The 20,165-nt window shown below is 42.3% G+C and overlaps 2 protein-coding genes across 3 annotated transcripts in view; one reads left to right on the top strand and one right to left on the bottom strand.

Moving 5' to 3' along the window:
* Positions 1–4,780: 4,780 nt before the first annotated feature.
* TMEM131 (transmembrane protein 131) overlaps positions 4,781–20,165 on the top strand; it is a 200,809-nt gene continuing 185,424 nt past the window's right edge. The window contains exon 1 of one of the 2 annotated variants that reach the window (XM_081254464.1): positions 4,781–5,234. In XM_081254464.1, coding sequence (XP_081110590.1) covers positions 5,054–5,234 — 181 coding nt within the window. In that variant the 5' untranslated portion in view covers positions 4,781–5,053. The remainder of the gene's footprint in view (positions 5,235–20,165) is intronic. The other variant, XM_081254463.1, reaches the window with a different exon arrangement.
* LOC308627741 (UPF0729 protein C18orf32 homolog) lies at positions 11,419–12,431 on the bottom strand. The gene has a single exon (XM_081254094.1). It carries the CDS (start codon positions 12,294–12,296, stop codon positions 12,066–12,068), a length of 231 nt encoding a protein of 76 aa, XP_081110220.1. The 5' UTR covers positions 12,297–12,431; the 3' UTR covers positions 11,419–12,065.

Raw genomic sequence — 20,165 nt, 5'->3', positions numbered from 1 at the left:
TATATTAAAGAAGGTTGTCAGTACGCTACATTTCTTCTTATTCCCTTATTGCTGTGGGCTTTATTCATACTCTGAACTAGATGAAAGAGAACTGAAAACAAAGAAAAAACAGTAGAAGAAGTTGCAAAGGCTGGATAAATAAAGATATTGGTGGAACCCAGAGTTGTCTTCATTTAATTCTCCTCCTCATCTCTCCTTTGGTTCTCTCCCTCCTATTACATTTTGTACCTATCTATCTTATCCACTAAGACTTTAAGTTCCCTTGAGGGAAAGGACTATGTCCTACCGATCTTTACCTTTTGGTATTATTCATTCATCCATCCATACATCAGTCATTCCAGAAGTCTTACTGAGAGCCTAATATATTCCAGAAGCTTGGGATACACCAGTGAACAAAACAGATGGAGGTGAAAGACAGATCAAGACAACACATAATGAATAAGTAAATGAAATAGTATTATAGAAAGTGATAAATTGTATGGAAAAAGAAAAAATGAGCACAGGGTGAGGAGGATTGGGACTTGGGGTTGGATACAGTATTAAACTGCAGTATTAACAATGGTGATCAGAGTATGCTTCACTAAGAAGGTGATGACAGAGCTAAGACTGAAAGGAGGTGAGAAAGTGAGCCAAGCAGGGAACTGGGGAAGGAGAAAGCACTTCAGACAGAGGGAAGAGCTGGGACACAGGCCCTGGAGAAGAAGCATCCCTGGTATGTTTGAGGAACACAATGGAGGTGAGTTCAGCTGAAATTAACTGACCCCAGGGGAGTGCAGTAGAAATGGAAGTCAAAGTTCATGGGGGGCCAGACTGTGTAGAGCCACGTGGGCCAGCAGAAGAGCTTTGGTTTTTACCCTGAGATGGGAGCCACTGCAGGAGGGCCGGAGGTATCTTAGGCTTTAAATTGTCATTCTGCCGATGTGTGGACAATAGACTATAAACATGCAAATTTATGTCAAAAAAGAAAGCAAATACCACCAGAACTTAAAAAAATAATATCAAAGCTGAGTTTATGTACTTGTCAGGCAAGGAAACACATCAGTGAAAAAGTTCACTAATTCATGAATTGGGAAAAGTCAGGGTTTTTTAAGTGCTAGAAAGAGGAAACGGGGTTCACGGGGGTGATGCTAATCTAAGATTGAAAACCAGCACCCTCACAGGAAGGAACAGTGCTGGATCAAACAGGGAACTTTGTTCAATGGGCAGAAACAAGTCTTCAGTTAGGTCTAATAAGGGTCTGGCCTAGGGGTCACTCAAAGTTCACAGTCCTTTATCAGTTTCAGTTGGTTTGAACCAGTTGCGGTATAACATAGCATCCCATTTTGATATCCCCTAGGCAACGGCTGTAAGTGGAAAATTTTCCTTTTACAGTTGGGCACAGAGAAACCTGTTAGGAAGTTCTTGCAGAAATCCAGGCAGAAGATGATTGGGCTCATCCCAGAGTATACCATGGAGGTGATGAGACGCAGCAACTGATGGTTGGAGTTGCCCTGGAGACAGGAAAAGCTGTGGGTGGAAACGGTTTGGGGAACAGATTAGGAGTTCATGTGAGTTTAAGATGTCAAATAGATGCAGTAACAGGGACAGTGAGGTCTGGCTGGTGACATAAAGTTGGGACTTGAAAATGAGTATAGATGGTGTCCAATGCCAGGAGCCCATGTGCAGTCAACCCGTGAGCCAGGGAGACGGAGCCCTGGGGACTCCAACAGTATTTTCCCCTCCAGGTCCAATTTTTTTTTTTTTTTTTTTTGCGGTACGCGGGCCTCTCACTGCTGTGGCCTCTCCTGTTGCGGAGCACAGGCTCCGGACGTGCAGGCCCAGCAGCCATGGCTCACGGGCCCAGCCGCTCCACGGCATGTGGGATCTTCCCGGACCGGGGCACGAACCCATGTCCCCTGCATCGGCAGGCGGACTCTCAACCACTGCGCCACCACGGAAGCCCCAGGTCCCAAATTTTAATTCATATATATTTTTATTACAATGAAAGTATTCTTGTAAACCTCCTCAAATATTTTGTGGAATGAAGTGGGAGTATAAATCAATGATCATTGGAACTTTCACTGTGCCTCATATGGTGTTCTAATTTCCCCCAATTTATTAGGTATCATTTTACAGATAAGGAAACTGAGGCCAGAATAGTTGAGTAGTTTGCCTAGCATCATGTAGCTAATAAAGGCAGGGCTGGGATTTAAGCCTGAGTTCACCTGAGTCCCTTTTAACTCTGCTTCCGATAGTTCACTAATCTGGGTAGAGAACAAAGTTGACTAGAAGGTGAGGAGTCCCAACTGTTTGTAGTTCCTGGCATGTTCCAACTTAGTGCAATAGTCTTTAAACTTGAGCATGTATCAGAATCACCCAGTGGCTTGTTAAAAGACAGTCTCAGGACCTCAACCCAGAGGTTCTGATTCCACATGTCCAGGATGTGGTCTGCTAATGTGCATGTCTGCTAAGTTCCCAGGTGATGCTGATGCTGCTGGTCTGGGGAGGACACTGTGAGAACCACAGGTTTAGCTGCTTTTCGCTGATTCTGCCAGTGAAATAGCCTGCCAAATGCCCAGGTATCTCTAATTCCCCATAGGGGATTAGAGGGGTGTCTGCTGCTAATTGGAACTTCAGAAGGGTCCTTGGTGATAATTCCTTCGCTTTTTTTTTTGGCCACACCGTGCAGCTTGCGAAATCTTAGTTCCCCGACCAGGGATCGAACCCGGGCCCCGGCAGTGGAAGCTCGGAGTCTTAACCACTGGACTGCCAGGGAACTCCCAGTTCCTTCAGTTTTAACGTAGTTCTCTCCTTCCCAAGGTACATGGCTGTTGGGGGAGAGGGGATGATGGGGTGATGGCTGTTCAACTCCAGGTGCTCTCCAACACAGTTTACCAAGCTGTCCAGTAAGTTCTTCTTTTATTATTATTCTCCCAGCAGTCTCGTTGCCCTTTCCCGGGAACAAACTGCCATCATCACCCCTGTGACTCCCAACATCCATCAGGCACAGGGGGGGTTCAGGTATGGTGGGCCCTTTATGCTTACACAGCTATGGGGGATGGGGGCCTTAAAGAACAAGAATACAAGCTTATAAGCACACAATTAGATGCAGGGCCTTGAAAGAAACTTGTGCAGGAGAGGGGCCCTAAAGCTTAAGCTTCATTAGCTTCATGGGGAATCAGCCTCTGATCAAACAGGTCTGTATATGTCTAGGCTCCAATTATAGCCATATGCTTAGTTCCCATGGGGCTCTTGAGCCTCAGGCTAATCAGAGGATGTGGTCGATTCCTGTGTAAGAGAACCTGAGCGTTTCATGGTTGAAGAGACTTGTCTGCCCTGAACCTGGTAGTCGGTGAAGGGCTGCTGAGTCCTTGTGCTGCACCTTGAAGGTAAGTTTTGACCCAGCTAAGGCACTTGATTTCTTCGGTGAGTTAAAAGCCTTCCAGATACAAACATGAAAAAGCCAACTTAGAGATAATACTAATTATGCCTATTTAATTCTATCGAGAACAAAATTCGATTAAATTCTGACTCTAATATTCAGAAAAGTAAAAGTGCTTTTCAAAAATCAGGTAAGGCTATTAAAATATAAAGTGCTTGCTTGACAAAGAAGACTACTGCATAGGGTAGCACTTTGAGTTTCTTTTGTAAGTCTTCCTGAAATTTTATTTTCCCATGTAGTTTGTTCCAAGACGTATTAGGGGTGGACTTGGCCTTCATACGAGGATTCACTCAACAAATCCTGCTAAGCATAAGCAAACGGCTCTGTAGTTAGGGGAAGTTACTAAGATAGTTACTAAATTAGGAATTAGGGGAAGTTACTAATTGATTAAAGAGGGAGTTTGTAGCGAACAGCCACGCCCATGAAGAACCTTGACCTAAGATGAAAAGGGCATCTAAGAGGCATGAGGTGGCTTCCTGAAAGAGACTAAAAGAGACCGCATTTGTGTTGAGCCTTGAAGGAAATATGTGAATAAAATGTCTTAAGAATTACTCCAAGACGGAGAAAGCCAGCATGAACACTGGACGCTGTTCTGAAGAACGGTCTGCCCTCTGCCTCCAGGGACACTGCTGCTTTACACACACACACACACACACACCCCAAAGGGCTTTCCCGCAGCAAAGTGGGCACAATCCAAGGCAGGAGTCCATTAAGCGTTCCTGGGTGCTGTGTCTTGAAGGATACAAAGATGAATAGAGCAGGTCCGCGTCCCCAAGGCAGCGCCACCAGGAACTCAATCAGGCCATGGGTATTCTCGAAGCGGCTGAGTGGCGGAGGTGCGGCTAGGAGGAGTCACTGGAATGGATTTTCCGCGCTGGGCCTCGAGGTCTGGATGCGCACTCAGTCCTCTGTAAGGCTCTCGCATTGCAGTACCAGGGATGCAGAGGTTTGTACCCTGCTCACAGCAGCGTCCCAGCCTGCCCCAGCGCCCCGCAGCCCCTCCCCGGCCCCGCCCTCGTACCAAAGCGGCTGCGCAGCCAGGCCTCCCCGTCCGCACGTGATCGCCGTCACTGCCTCCGCGAAGCCTGAGCCGCCATCATAAGTCCTGGCGGCTGGGCCCTGGCCTGCCTCCCTCCTCCTCCTCTCGGCGGGCCAGCGGTGACAGGTTGGGGGTGTGCTGCCCTCGTCCCGCCTGGCCACTGAAGCCGCGGGCCTCCGAGGGCGGGACGAGGAGTTCCGACCCACGGACCCCGGGGCGTGCAACCGACGGGCGGGCCGCCCAGGTGACGACACGGCGGGGGCGGTGCCCAGGGCCGCGCCCCGCCCCTCGCAGGCCAGCGCCCAGAGCCCGCGGCCCGTGCCCGTTTCCAGTATGGCCGACCGCTGTGCTTGACCCGCGGCCTCTCCGCTTCGACTCTCCGTAAGCGATGCAGAGGCCGAGGCCGTGACTGACACTCTCGCTCACACGCACGCACGGACCCAGACCCACGCCCGGAGTCCGAGCCCTGGGCCCGGAACCGCTCTCGCCCCCGGCGCCGCGGCCAGAGCCCGGACCACGGCTCCCGCGCCGCCGCCGCCTAGCCGAGAAGGACCGCGCGGGATCTCGAGCGCGGCGGCCCGCGGCCGGCAGGGATGGGGAAGCGGGCCGGAGGAGGAGCAGCAGGAGCCGCCGCCGCCTCCACGTCCCCCGGGGCCGGTCTGGAGCCCGCGGCCAGCCGCGGCGGGGGCCCGCGGAGCGCGGCCGCCAGCTTCCTGGGAGCGCTGCACCTGGTGATGACCCTCGTCGTGGCCGCGGCGCGGGCCGAGAAGGAAGGTGGGTGTCAGCCGGCCGGCATCTCCCGGGCCCGGCCCCGCGGCTGTCACCGCGCCCTCGCTGAGGCCACTGCCGGGCTGCGGCCGGGGAGGAACGGCCGCGGCTCTGGGCTCGGAGGGAGGCCGAGCGCGGGGCTCGGTCCGGCGCGAAGTTGCTAGGTCGAGTCCCGTCCCGAGCCGGGAACTTGCGATTCGGATGCCAACTCGCGGCGTTGGCCGCACGGAGTTGCTCTTGTTCTCCGTGATTCCTTCCCCTCGTCTTCCCTCTTGTCTCCTGTCACTGCCGTTTCAAAACTTCCTGAGTTCTCATGTATTATTGCCACTTGGCTCACTAGGTAGGAGGGGCATATTTTTAGACTTGATTGCTGTTAATAGGCAAATTTGAGGACACTTTTTTTTTGGTTGCGGTTTTAATAGCGGCGTGCGAACAGAGCTCACTTTAAAATGTAAAAATAGCGAGACTGGTGGAAAGGCTTCAAGACAGCTTACCGAATATTATTTTGCATTTGTTCAAACATTTTGGGGGGAGGAATCTTGTTTTTTCAGCTTCCTTTTTCAGTATCGCTTTGCAATATTGATGATTGTTTAGCTAACAATTCTCTCGTACAATTCTGCCTAGCTCTCTATTAAGCTATTGAAAGTCTGTTTATATTTTTTACATGTTTTAAGATACTTAATTGGGTGTCATTGTCTTTAATGTGAAAGACTTTAAAAACCAATGTCAAGTTTCTAGTTTGCAAACCTTTATCTATAATTTACAGTTAAGGGCTGACCCCTATTTTTAAAACTCTCGTTAGTATTATATGACTGTAATACCGGTACTTTTACAGGGTTAAAAAATCATTTTGTAACCTAGAAGACCAGATCTGTAATTTTGTCATTACTACGTGTTTTTGAGCCTGGGGAAATGAGTGACCACAGAGCCTTCATGAAGAAATCACTAAAAGTGAATGGTTTTTAAAAAGCTAAGCAAAACTTGTTAGTTTAGCTTCTGTTTCACACTAAACTGCCACTGCAAAGAAAATAATTTCTTGCCACAATGACTTTAGGGTTGATGTTCTACTTTACGACTGAAGTCACTTGCTTTTTATTGTTACTGAGGGCAACAGCAGAGCACACCAAATTAATGTTAAAGTGCAATGTGTTTCAGTTTACTGTTTATTTTTTTGCTCAAAACAGTACATTCTCTCACTTAACTCTAAGCAACCTTAGTCTGGGTTAACATAGGTGGAAGTTATTCAGAGAATTGCCATCTGTAGAAAGGATTAATTGACAGAGGCAAGATTATTTCCTGAATAAAATATTGCTGCTTTAGGACTAGTCAGGCCTGGGGTTGTCATAGTCCATCTTTGGTTACAGATCTGCAGGTGGTTCTTGTGTGGCCATGGTGCCCAGCACAGCCTGGCATGTAGTTGGTGTCCAATAAGTCTGAAATAGTACAATAAGGTAATGTCTCCTTGAGTGTAAAGTAGTCCTTGGCAGGTATTGTGTCCTGCTTTTTCTCTGCCTTTGCTTACCTTGCACAGTGCCAGGCACACAGTAGGCATTTAACATTTGTTTGAGTGAGTGATTATATTCATGGGTCATTAGCACAGGGAAATAAAATGATTGAGTCTAGTAAAACATTAAGTTTGTATTGTCATCCTGCTGCTTATTTTTCCAACAACCATTTTATGTGCTAATTCTCAGTGTATAGTTAAGTAAACAAATCCCATGTTTGAGAAATGTCAGCCTAGGTTATATTTGCTAATTTCCCTTTTGTGTGGTTTATAAGTTTTAGTACACCTCTTCTAATACCCATAAATGTAAGGGTTAGGGGAGGAGAATACGTGCCAAGGTGTACAAGGATGAAAAGATGTGGTCGAATCAGCCAGAGGTCCTGGCAGAATCAGACACCTTTTGTAGCCCATGTTTTGTCTGGATGAACAATTTGGATGGAGAAATTAGCTATTCAAGGTATTGATGGTAATTATACTAATATAGAACACAGGACTCTGTCCATCTTAAATGGATCTGGCTCTAATCAAATATTCCATGAAGGTAGCTCCAAAAGTGGCCAGTGCTTTCAGCCTCCTTGCTGATCAGATTCTGGTAGTTTTTGTTTGAGTAGTAGTGAGATTGATTTTCTTACATGAATGTGATACCGCAAATTTGGCACCATTCACCCCGCAAAGGATGCTGTTGGGTTTTTTTTCCCCAGAAAATCTGGGCAGATTTCTGAAGGTAGCTGAGTTCACTTTGTCCATTTACATCCTGAGGACTTTTTGTGTTTATTTTGGCGGTATAAACCAGCATAATTTTTCAAAGTTAAGTCTTACCTGCAATTTTAATGATGTTTCTCTGGGCATTTTGTGTTTTAGTATATTTCTATTGCAGCAGAATCTCACTAGAAAATCTTCAAAACAAAATAAAACTCATTGTCTTCGGAAGGAAAGCAGCAGAAATAGCTAGGTTACCTACTGCAGTTTTTCATGTTTGGACTAGATGTTGTTAATTTTAAGTCAGAAGCGTGAGCCATTCTTTGTCTTAACATCCTGTATGTCTTAACACTCCTGTATCTTAACATTTGTCTTCCCTGATCTATGGGGGTGTGTTTCACTAGTCCAGAGAAAAGGGACCTTTGAAGATGTTTTGACTCTGCTCTACAGTTTGTAAGGACCTCGGAAAGAGTTGCCAGAGGTAGAAGTTACTGTAATTACTACAACTAACTTGCTTATTCTGGATTGGTGTCAAGATTTTTCTTGAAGCTAAGATCTAGATATTAAGAAGAATGAAAATAGGGGTGTGTGTGTGTAGTGAAAATATATTAAAATATATATAGTGAAGATATGTGTGTACATCTTAAACGTATAACTTTTAGTGGTATTTTTATTTGTAAATCAGCCCATTCATTATTACAAGCAAATAAGAGCTTTTTAAAAAAAGCATCATAGATCATGTATAATATAGTTTCGTTGTGAAATCTGTTTTTGGAGGGCATGGTTGTCTTTTAATTTATTATAAATGAAGAGCTACATTTTATGCATCTAGTAAATATAAAGTTGGATAAATTTTCAGGAATGTGATTGTTTTAGCCTGTGACGGTTTATATTTGTGTCACATGTTTTATCATTAATTGGCGATTTATGGCAGGGCGAAGTTTGACAGTCTTTCTTAGGACTTTTAAATTTGTCTACCAGATACTTCAGTTTCGTTCACAAATTAAAGCTGTATTTGTGACAGAAGTGCAAAAGGAGGGTACAAAAGTGTTCTCTCTCCAAAGCATATGAACAAAGTGCTTAGGAATAAAGACCAGGAGAAAAGAGATAAAAACCTAATTTGATTAGGTTTTTTGTCTTAGGATGGTAGAATTGATCAGGAGCAGTATTTACTTTCTTCTAATCAAATTATTACTTCATAATGTAGAAATGTTTTTTAAGAGTGATTTTCTTAAGAGTGAAATGTTTTAATCCTTGCATGGGGGTAGAGTGATTACTTTTTAATTTAGGGCCTAGTAAGTAGAATATTCATTCATAGTGCTTCACTAAAGAACTTTCGTTGCTTGCTTTTAGGAAAAGCTGTTTGCTACCGCCTGGATCATTGGAATCCTCTAGTTGGAAAAAGTGTGTTCTCTCTTTCTCTTGCTAAGGACAGTTGTGCTTCTCTTTGTAATCCTTGCAGCCATCCCCATAGACACCTGCCAAAAAAATCAGCTTTTGGGAGTAGGTGTGAAATCATCTAATTTGTTATCATCCAGAGTAGTAATAAGCAAAACTACTCTTGGGGGAAAGTGAAATCATGGTTGGTGCTTGAGCTTTTAGAAATTCTCCTTCATCTGCATGTAGCTTGAGCTTTCTGATTGGCCTTGTCAGACTGAGAGGCCTTTTTTCTCTGGCTGAATTTTTCCTTATCTGCTGTAAGCAGCATCAGGCACTGTTGATAGCTGCTTCTTGGAACTTTGCTTCCTTCGTTTCTGTGACTTCGTACTTCTCGGTTATCATCCTGCCCTGTTGTCAGTCACTGCTCTGCAGCTGCGCGTTGGCTGTCTTCCTTCTCATGCACATCTGGCCACCAGCACACGCTGCACATGTCCAGAGCAGAATTCTCTGGCGCTACCTCTGGTTTCCCAGTTTTTATTAATGCCATGATTATTCTCTCTGCCACGTTGGTCTCGATTTTGACCTTTTACCGAGTGGCATCAGTGCCTGTTAACTTTCTTGGGCAGCTCTCCCACCGCCCCCGGCCTCCTGCCCGGGGCACTGCCCTAGGCCCCCACTTCCCAACTCTCTCCACGTCTCTGAAGTCCTGCAGTCGCCTCTCTGAATTTGCATTGTCTTTGTTACTCAGCTGTCATTCATTTTGACACTTAATCATATACTGCCTTGTTTAGCCCCTTAAACTGTTTTACGGGTGTCATTCTTCACCCAGACTGGAATTTCTGTGGGGCAGAACCTCTATCAACATCTGCAGTATGTATTAATCCATAACAGGCATTCAGTTTTAAACAGAGGTTGCCTAGAATGACCTTATCCTCCCCTTCTCATATCTGAAACCTGGATTGAGAGTCCAGAGTACAGGTAAAACTCTGAACTTGGATGCAAGTGTTAGCAATTCTGCTACAGTAAGACATAGGGCAACACTACTTTTTTCTTCCCTACATGTTGCTTTCTCTTGTAACTAAAATGAGTAACATATACTTATCTAAACCATCACTTTTGTTACTTTTAGATTTTAATATTTCACATCCTCATAAAACCCCAATTTATGGATCATGAAGCAAGCACAGAGAAATTAAGTAATAGTCCCAAGGTAACAGAGCTGGTAGGTAGTTGAGCTAGGATTCCCTTGCAAGCCATCTCTCCCTAGAGTCAAGCTGCTTAATCCTGAATGAGTACTTAAGTTAGTAGATTCTGTTGTATACCAGCTGGATAAAGAACAGTCCTGCCAGTTCATGCAAAACCAATGTGTTAAGTATTCAAGTGAGGTGAATTTTTTTTTTTTAAACAACCGTAAACATCTATATCACTTTCTATTAACTTCTTAACCATTAAAATGGTCACAGGCCATCTGGATCGTGTACATTCTTAAAAGGAAACCAAGGAAACTCATGAATGGATGATCTATGGAACAGGTATTTGGTATTAGAAGCCATTGACTCGACTCTTAGCTCTTGATGATTTAGGTACCTGGTATATTGCTTAGGTTAAAATTACACTGCATTCTGTGAATTCATGTACTTCTTAGTTCTAGATTGGTGCGACAAGTTAGTGTAGACATGTGGAACAGTCTCAGAAACTGGCCCTGTCTTCAGAGGAAATGGAGATAATCCAAAGGTTTGTAGTGGCATCAGCTTTTGACAGTGGTGAAATCTCTTTCAGACTTCTGTGGGAAGTCTAGGAGCTCCAGAAGTTCATTTCTGGTGCTTTGTTCATTCTTTTTTTTTTTTTTTTTTTTTTTGATTTTTAAAAAATGATATATTTTAAGAAAGTTGCTAGAAGGCTATACAAAAAGCTAATAGTGGTTACATCTGTGGAGCTAGAACAAAGGAATGAGAGTAGAGAAAGAACATTAACTTTTCATTTAAGCTGCCCTTGCATTGTTCTACTATGAACATCTGCTATTTTCATAATATAGTTTTAATACCTTAAAAAACAAACTAATCAACTGGATTTAGCTGCTAATGAGAATTTATCTTATCCCTCAGGTAGGCTGGGGCAGAAAAGCTGAAACACATTTATATCAAAGGAAGTTCAAGGTGGATCAATGACTTGACCAGACACAGCTTAACAGAGCCTCAGTTAGGACCCAGAACTTCACTGGGGACCCAAGGCGGGGAGTCCTTTCTAACTTCTCCTTGCTTCAGTGAAAATAAATATTCTATAAAGATATGTCTCATCGTCTTTGAATATTTATAGATCCTTACACTAAAATGAAGAGGTCTGGGGATGAAAGATCATGTGGAGAGGCCCAGACCAGCAAATAACTGTCCAGTCACATCACTGTTGCTGAAAATCACGAAGTTTGGTGTCTTATTATGGAACAAAATAACTGATACAATCTAAACTTTAAAAAAAAAGAAGAAAAAAAATATCGCTGCCCCATAACTATCCAGATGCCATCACACTGTTACAATCCTGATTTCTGATGTGGTTTAAAAAATCTTACTTGTAAGTAGTTATATTTTAAAAGAAAAAAGAACAACAAGCTAAACTGAATATTTAATACTTTCGTAGGAACAGAAGGAATGCGACAAAAATTTAAATTGTATAATATACATTAGCCATCTATGTAAAAGATGTTCCACTTTTCAGAGAGGTTACCCCATTTCCCTGTCTAGTCTATCTTCCTCAGAGCAATAAACAGTAATGACTACTCTCACAGATAAGCTGCTCCATTGAGTGAGACAGTAACTACATCTTTATGTTTCAAGTCCTTATCATCTCCAAAAACTACCTTTCATTTCACTGCACAGTCTCACTGCACTCTTTCACAGTAAAATCATACTCCTCAAATTTGAAGAGACTGAATAAAAGCTAGAGGCCCAAGGATTTTTAGGGACTGATTTAGTAACAGTGTCTACTGGCACAAACCTTTTCTTTATTCTTATTTTTAAAACTGCAATAAAAGAAATGAAAGCTACTTTAATGAAAAAGGAACTCAGGAATGAGGTCATTAAATGTAACTAGCTACATTTTAAATACAAATACCAGGTATTTCCTGATTAGTGTCAGGTAAATATCTAAACTAACTCAAATTCTGGTTTCAGGGGAAAAGGTCAGAGACAAGTACAAAGAAGGTGCTTCACACTATCAGATCCACTTTTCAAACAATGAGATCCTTTGGGACCATCGCTTTAGTCTTTCTTTTCGGCGGAGATTTCTGTTGGTCCTCTTGTCGGTAATCCATTTACGTCTGCACCCTTACAGTCTATTTTGCCTTTGTTTTTATCATTGGATTCTCGTATAGCTTTCCTAGGCCACATACAACTAACAAAGGGGGACATCAGAGGGTATATATATGGTTCCAGGAACTTTTTGTAGACCCAGAGCAGAACTGGAATGACAATGCAAGGAATGCACACCATTGTCCCAGGCTTGAGATCCTCAACTTGAGGGCAGGAGAACGAGCAGCGCCCCGAAGCCCCGGCCGCAGCCCGGACCCACCAGGCCCCGCTCACCCGCGGCCACCAAGCCCCAGTGGCCGTGTCCACGCTTCCGGAGGGAGCTGTTCATTCTTATGAAGGTGTTTTTGGATTAGGCGGTCATTATCATCCATAGTAGATCAGTTTTTCTTTCATTCCTTTGTGATTGCTTTAGAAAGATTTTTAGAAAACTATAACTCTTGATTCATTTTGTTGAATATAGCACTTAGGGCAAAGGTCTGAAAAATGTCTAAGGTCTAAGAAGATCCTTGACATGGTCTGTCATGATAGAGCATCAGACCCATTTTATTTATTTATTTATTTCTATATATAATTGTGGTAAAAAACAAAACACACAAAATTTACCATCTTAACCTTTTTTTTGGCTGCATGGCATGTAGGATCCTAGTTCCCCAACCAGTGATCGAACCCGTGCCCCCTCCATTGGGAGCGTGGAGTCTTAACCACTGGACAGCCAGGAAGTCCCTGCATCTTCACCATTTTTAAGTGTATAGTTCAGTAATGTCAAGTATATTCACATTGTTGGGCAATGGGTCTCCAGAACTTCTTCATCTTGCAAAACTGATACTCTCTACCCATTAAACAGCAACTCCCCATTTTTCTCTTCCACCCAGCCTCTGGAAGCCACTATTCTACTTTCTGTTTTGTGTGAATTTGATTCCTTTAGATACATTATATCAGTGGAATCATGCAGGATTTAACTTTTTGTGACTGGCTTAGTTCACTTAGCATATCGTCCTCAAGGTTCATCATGTCGTAGCATGTGATGGAGCGTCTTTCCTTTTTAAGGCTGAATAATCTGTTGTGTATATATATGTCATATATATATGATTATATATACGATATATATTTACAAAATATATATAATATATATTTATAAAATGATATATACATTTATATAATTATATATATATACACATATATATATCATTTTTCCGTTTTGTTTGTCCATTTGTTTATCCATTGTCCAATGGACATTTGGGTTGCTTCCACTTCTTGGCTATTGAGAATAATACTTCTGTGAACATGGGTGGGCAAATGTCTCTTTGAGATCTTGCTTTTAATTCTTTTAGGTATATACCCAGAAGTGGGATTGCTAGATCATATAGTAGTTCTATTTTTAATTTGTTGAGCAACTGCCATACTGTTTTCCATTGCAGCTGCACCATTTTACAGTTCCACCAACAGTGCACAAAGATTTAGTTTCTTCACACCCTCGCCAACACTTCTTTCTTTTTTTTTAAAATAGTGGCCATCCTAATAGATGTGAGGCGATATCTCCTTGTGGTTTTGATTTGCATTTCAGTAATAATTAGTGATATTGAGCATCTTGTCTTTTTTTTTTTAAGACTTATTTTATTTAATTATTTTTGGCTGTGTTGGGTCTTCATTGCTGCGCGAGGGCTTTCTCTAGTTGCGACGAGCAGGGGCTACTCTTCCTTGCAGTGCATGGGCTTCTCATTGCAGTGGCTTCTCTTGTTGCAGAGCACGGGCTCTAGGCACGTGGGCTTCAGTAGTTGTGGCACGCGGGCTCAGTAGTTGTGGCTCACGGGCCCTAGAGCACAGGCTCAGTAGTTGCAGCGCATGGGTTTAGTTGCTCCACAGCATGTGGGATCCTCCTGGACCAGGGCTTGAACCCATGTCCCCTGCATTGGCAGGCAGACTCCCAACCACTGCGCCATCAGGGAAGTCCCGAGCATCTTTTCATATGCTTATTGGCCATTTGTATAGCTTTTTTTGAGAAATATTTATTCAAGTCCTTTGCCCATTTTTTTTTTTTTTTTTTTTTTTTTTGCTGTACGCGGGCCTCTCACTGCTGTGGCCTCTCCCGTTGCGGAGCACAGGCTCCAGACACACAGGCTCCGCGGCCATGGCTCGCGGGCCCAGCCGCTCCGCGGCATGTGGGATCTTCCGGGATAGGGGCACGAACCCGTGTCCCCTGCATCGGCAGGCGGACTCTCAACCACTGCGCCACCAGGGAAGCCCCTGCCCATTTTTTAATTGGGTTATTTTTGTTGTTGAGTTGTAGTAGTTCTTTATATATTCTGGATATTAACCCCTTATCAGATAGATGATTTGCAAATGTTTTCTCCCATTTTGTAGATTGCCTTTTAGGATTGTATTCTTTGATGCACAGAAGTTTTTAAGTCTGATGTTGTCTATTTGTGCTTTTGTTGCCTGTGCTCTTAACGTCATATCCAGGAAAACACTGCCAAATCCAACGTCATGAAGCCTTTCCCTGTAGTATTTTTTTCTAGGAGTTTAAGTGTTTGGGGTCTTACACTTTGATATTCATTATGAGTTACTTTTTGTATATGATGTAAGATAAGGGTCCAAATTCATTCTTTTGCATGTGGATGTCCAGTTTTCCCAGCACCATATGTTGAAGAACCCGTCCTTTCCCCATTCAGTTGTCTTGGAACCCTTGTATAAAGATCATGTGACCATGTACATGGGAGTTTATTGCTGGGCTCTCTATTCTATTCCATTGGTCTATTAATCTCTCTTTATACTAGTACCACACTGTTTTGATTACTCTAGCTTTGTTATTTGTTTTGAAATCAGGAAGTGTGAGACCTCAACTTTTGTTCTTTTCTTTAAAGATTGGCTGTTGGGTTCCCTTGATATTCCATATGGATTTTTTCTTAACCTCTCTATTGGAGTGTAATTGCTTTACAATGGTTAGTTTCTGCTTTATAACACAGTGAATCAGCTATACATATACCTATATCGCCATATCTCCTCCCTTTTGCATCTCCCTCCCACCCTCCCTATCCCACCCGTCTAGGTTGTCACAGAGCACTGAGCTGATCTCCCTGTGCTATGCGGCTGCTTCCCACTAGCTATCTGTTTTACGTTTGGTAGTGTATATATGTCCATGCCACTCTGTCACTTTGTCCCAGCTTACCCCTCCCCCTCCCTGTGTCCTCAAGTCCATTCTCTACATCTGCATCTTTATTCCTGTCCTGCCCCTATTTTATATATATATGTGTTAGCATACAGTATTTGTTTTTCTCTTTCTGACTTACTTTACTCTGTATGACAGACTCTAGGTCTATCCACCTCACTACAAATAACTCAATTTCGTTTCTTTTTATGGGTGAGTCATATTCCATTGTGTATATGTGCCACATCTTCTTTATCCATTCATCTGTTGTTGGACACTTAGGTTGGTTCCATGTCCTGGCTATTGTAAATAGAGCTGCAGTGAACATAGTGGTACATGACTCTTTTTGAATTATGGTTTTCTCAGGGTCCATATGGATTTTAGGATGGATTTTTCTATATATGCAAAAAATGCTATTGTGGTTTTGATAGGTTTTGCACTGAACCTGTAGATTGTTTTGGGTAATATTGATATCTTAATAATATTACATCTTGCGTTCCATGAACATGGGATGTTTCCACTTATGTGTGTCCTATTCATTTTATTTCAGCAGTGTTTTGTAGCTTTCAGTGTACAAGTCTTTCACCTCCTTGGTTATTAGATTTATTCCTAGGTGTTTTATTCTTTTTTTTTTTTTTTTTTGGCGGTACGCGGGCCTGTCACTGTTGTGGCCTCTCCCGTTGAGGAGCACAGGCTCCGGACGCGCAGGCTCAGCGGCCGTGGCTCACGGGCCCAGCCGCTCCGCGGCACGTGGGATCCTCCCGGACCGGGGCACGAACCCGTGTCCCCTGCATCGGCAGGCGGACTCTCAACCACCGCGCCACCAGGGAAGCCCGTTTTATTCTTTTTTGATGCTATTGTAAATCACACCTGCATTGTATGACTAAGGGTTGTGGACTAGTTTTTGATAAAAGAAGCATGGTCTGCTTTTGAAACAAAACATGCTGCAAGCTTGGGGTCGTTCCTTAGATTCCTTGCCTATAAAGTGAAATGTACCTTAAGCCTCTTAAGTTCTAACAATTTGTGACTATTTTCTTGATCAGTTTTGATTATAAACCGATGTGACAGTCTACCTTTGGTTCTTAAGGGGGGTTGTCTGTCCCCTGTCGTTATGGTGCTACATTTGCATCAAAACATGTGCTGATGAAAACCTATCTCAGCAGTAACGTTGAGATACAGCCTACGCCAACTGTACTGGTACAAATTAATTAGCGTTTGCATCCATGGTATATGGCACAGGCCCTCCTTAGATTTCAGTTGGAGGGGAATGAGTAAATTGGAAGCAGAAGAGTTTCCTGGGAAATTCTTTCTGGTACAAAGATGCTTTCTAGGACTTAACTGTACTTATAAAGAGCTTTGAAATAAGGTTCAAATTTGTCATTCTAAAGTTTTACTTGGTGTCTAAGAGAGGGGGGTGTGCTTTTCGAACTGGATGACTCTTAAAAAAGTGCTTCCATGAATTTGTGACATGGGCTCATGTGAAGTATTGCTTCTTGATTTGCAAATGGATAATGGAGCAGTGGTTAGCACTGTCAAGAGGTATTGCTTCTTGATTTGCAAATGGATAATGGAGTAGTGGTTAGCACTGTCAAGAGGTATTGCTTCTTGATTTGCAAATGGATAATGGAGTAGTGGTTAGCACTGTCAAGAGGTATTGCTTCTTGATTTGCAAATGGATAATGGAGTAGTGGTTAGCACTGTCAAGAGGTATTGCTTCTTGATTTGCAAATGGATAATGGAGTAGTGGTTACCACTGTCAAGAGGTAATGTCTCTTTTCGGGGCTAGTTCAGCAGTAGTTATGTTTCACAAGTAAGGGAGTTATTTCATATTTAGAAGTTTGCCTCACTGTACTGGGGGCTTCTCTTGGGTTATGGCTGGACTCGAAAATAGGTTACTGAGAAGAGTGTTGACAAGAGAGGAAAGTAAGAAGGGAGCAGGCTGGCAATTAGATCTAATTTTATTGGAATCCTAGAGATTCTTGTAAATGGAAAATAATTTCTGAATATTGTCAGTTTCTTCCCAGCTGCGTCTGGGTTTATTTATACTTGTATAGGATCTTGAGCTTCTGAAGGTTAGGGACTAGGTCATATTCTTCCTGGACCTAACATTTTAAGGAGTTCAACACATTGAATTCTGTCTTGGTAGGAGAAGCAGTAAACCATAAAGATGGTCATAAAGATGAACCAGAATGAAGAAAAAGTATTTATGAAATGATAATATTTATACAACTTTGATAGTGTACCATTTCAGGAATATATTATGTAAGCACTTATTGCCTATAATTGGTAATGCCTAGAATGACTTGATGATGATTGCTAATGTTTATCAAGTTCTTTCCTTGTGTCAGGCACAGTGCTGATGGCTTTGCATGCCTTACCTCTTTTAATCCTCACATTAATGTTGTGTGGGGCCACAGTCCTTCTTCCTTCTTCTCCTAAATCTCTTTGTTCTTGGCTACAGTTCCTCTGTGGCTGTCAGTACTGCTGGGGGTTGCTTGTTTGAGAGAGTATAATAAAGGATTTTAATTTCCAATAAAATGAGACCGTGTAGTATATAATAATTTTTCTTGTGCATACAACTTAGAGGTCAGTTTGAGAAAACTTCTTAACTTCACACAAAAAATTCACGTTGGTTGTACAAATGAAACATAAAATATGGATGAGTAAGTTGAGAAAACTCTCTGTAATCTATCAGGTAGAAAGAACCAACATCAGTCATCATCTCTCTTTCTTCTCCCCCATTTTTCTCCCCTCTACCCCCCACTTAAAAAATAGATACTGCCGGGCCTCCCTGGTGGCGCAGTGGTTGAGAGTCCGCCTGCCGATGCAGGGGACACGGGTTCGTGCCCCGGTCCGGGAGGATCCCACATGCCGCGGAGCGGCTGGGCCCGTGAGCCATGGCCGCTGAGCCTGCGCATCCGGAGCCTGTGCTCCACAACGGGAGAGGCCACGGCAGTGAGAGGCCCGCGTACCGCAAAAAAAAAAAAAAAAAGAGATACTGCCAAAATTGCCTTTGAAGAAAACTACCAATTCATACGTTTCAACAATACGGTGTGAGGGTGCCCGCTTTCCCACATTGGCTGTTATCCTTCTTTTAAGTCCTTGCCCACTTGGCAATAAAAGACATCCCTTTGTTTAATTGATTTTTAAAAATCGCTAGTGTTTCTTAGGCATGGTTTCATACCAGGTTGAGGGATGCACTTAGGTGTAAGATGTATCCCAAGTTCAGAGAGAGGAGGGTTAGAGCTCCAGCTGGGATGCTAAGATCACATAACCTTGAGAAATTCTGGGTGACGCAAGGCAGTGTTCTATTTATGGACCTAAGTCAAAGTGTGCATCAACGAGGAAGGAATTCTGGGAACCACCATTCCACTGTGCATGGCAAGGAGATGGGGTAGGAGGAACATACCAAACTCACCCCATGAGCTATCTAAGTTAATGAGAGAGAAGTCCATAGGAGGTAGGAAGTTGAGAAGTAGAAATAGTGATTCAGAGTGTGGGTCTGGGCTCTGGCCATCTCCTGCTTTCTGGAGATGTGAGTGTAGGTAAGTAGCATTAACCACTGTCTGTCTCAGGTTCACTATCCATAGAGTAGGGGTAATAATAGCACCTCTCTCATGGAGTTATTGCAGAGATTTACCAAGGTTGTGGGTGTCAAGCCCTTAGCACAGTGCTTGGCACATTAAAAAAAAAATTGCTGGTAAGACTGAACTCTTTTACACATTTGCTGGCTATTTGTATTTCTTTTGTGTTGTTTGATCACATCTTTGTCAATCTTTCTGTTGGTGTTTAAATTTTTCTTTTTGACTTAAATGAACACTTAATTAAGGATTTCATATTTTTCCTTTTTGACTTAAATGAACACTTAATTAAGGATTTCATATTTTTCCAAGTTTCCATTTGCATTTTTATGTTTTACTTTTCTACTTATTATTATTTAAAAATGTATTGGCCAAATCTGTCACTGTTTTCTTTATAATAGAATTTTTATAACTGTAGTCATGAGAGATAGTATTCTGTTTTCTTGTAATGTCTTTGCTTTTGGTAATAGAGAAATACTGGCCTCATAGAAATAGTTAAGAGGTATTTTTTCCTTTTTAGTTTTTTGAAAGAGTCAGCATGGAATTGGTGTTGTTTTCCCCAAAATATGTGGTTACCAATCGAAGAATTACAATTGAAACCATCTGGGCCGGGAATTTTTTTGTGGGTTTTTTTTTTTTTTAGTTATAATCTCAGCTTTTAAGATACAGGGCTGTTTAGGTTATCTGTCTTTTTCTGAGTGAGTTTTGGTAATTAAAATCTTTCAAAGAATTTGTCTACTTCATTTAAGTCATTAGATTTATTGAAAAAGTTGTACATAGTGTTCTATTTCTTGAATATTTGTAGAATCTGTACTAGTGACACTTCTCTCATTCCTGATATTTATAACTTGTGTCTTTTGTAATTTTTCTTGATCTGGCTAAAGGTTTATTAATTTTAATATTCTTCTGGCAAACAGATTTCAGGGTTTTTTTTCTCCCTATTAATCTCTCTCTGTCTCTCTATTTCTACTAAGATTTTTATTATCTCCTTTCTTCTTTTTACTTCATTACTTCTAGTTTTTTAAGGTGGAAACTGAGATCTTTGATTTTGAGGCCTTTGGGGATTTACCAGGGATCTTTTTGTTATTGAGTTCTAACAATACATTGTTATGATTTTTGTTTAAACTCTCCTTTTGTTTAAACTGTCAATGATTTTTTAAAAATTTCCAAGAGATTTGCATACATATGTGTGTGAATATACATGTATATACATTTATTTATTTGTATATGTTTATATATATTTACATTTAGTTTATATAATTACTTATAGTTACCATTTCTAGTGATTTTCATTCTTTTGTATATTCCTGCCTGGTATCATTT

This window comes from Mesoplodon bidens (assembly GCF_964165515.1).
Source record: "Mesoplodon bidens genome assembly, chromosome: 14".
In the NCBI taxonomy this organism is placed as follows: Eukaryota; Metazoa; Chordata; class Mammalia; order Artiodactyla; family Ziphiidae; genus Mesoplodon; species Mesoplodon bidens.
Note: the sequence above shows the minus strand (reverse complement) of the source record. Positions and strands in the feature narration are given on the sequence as shown.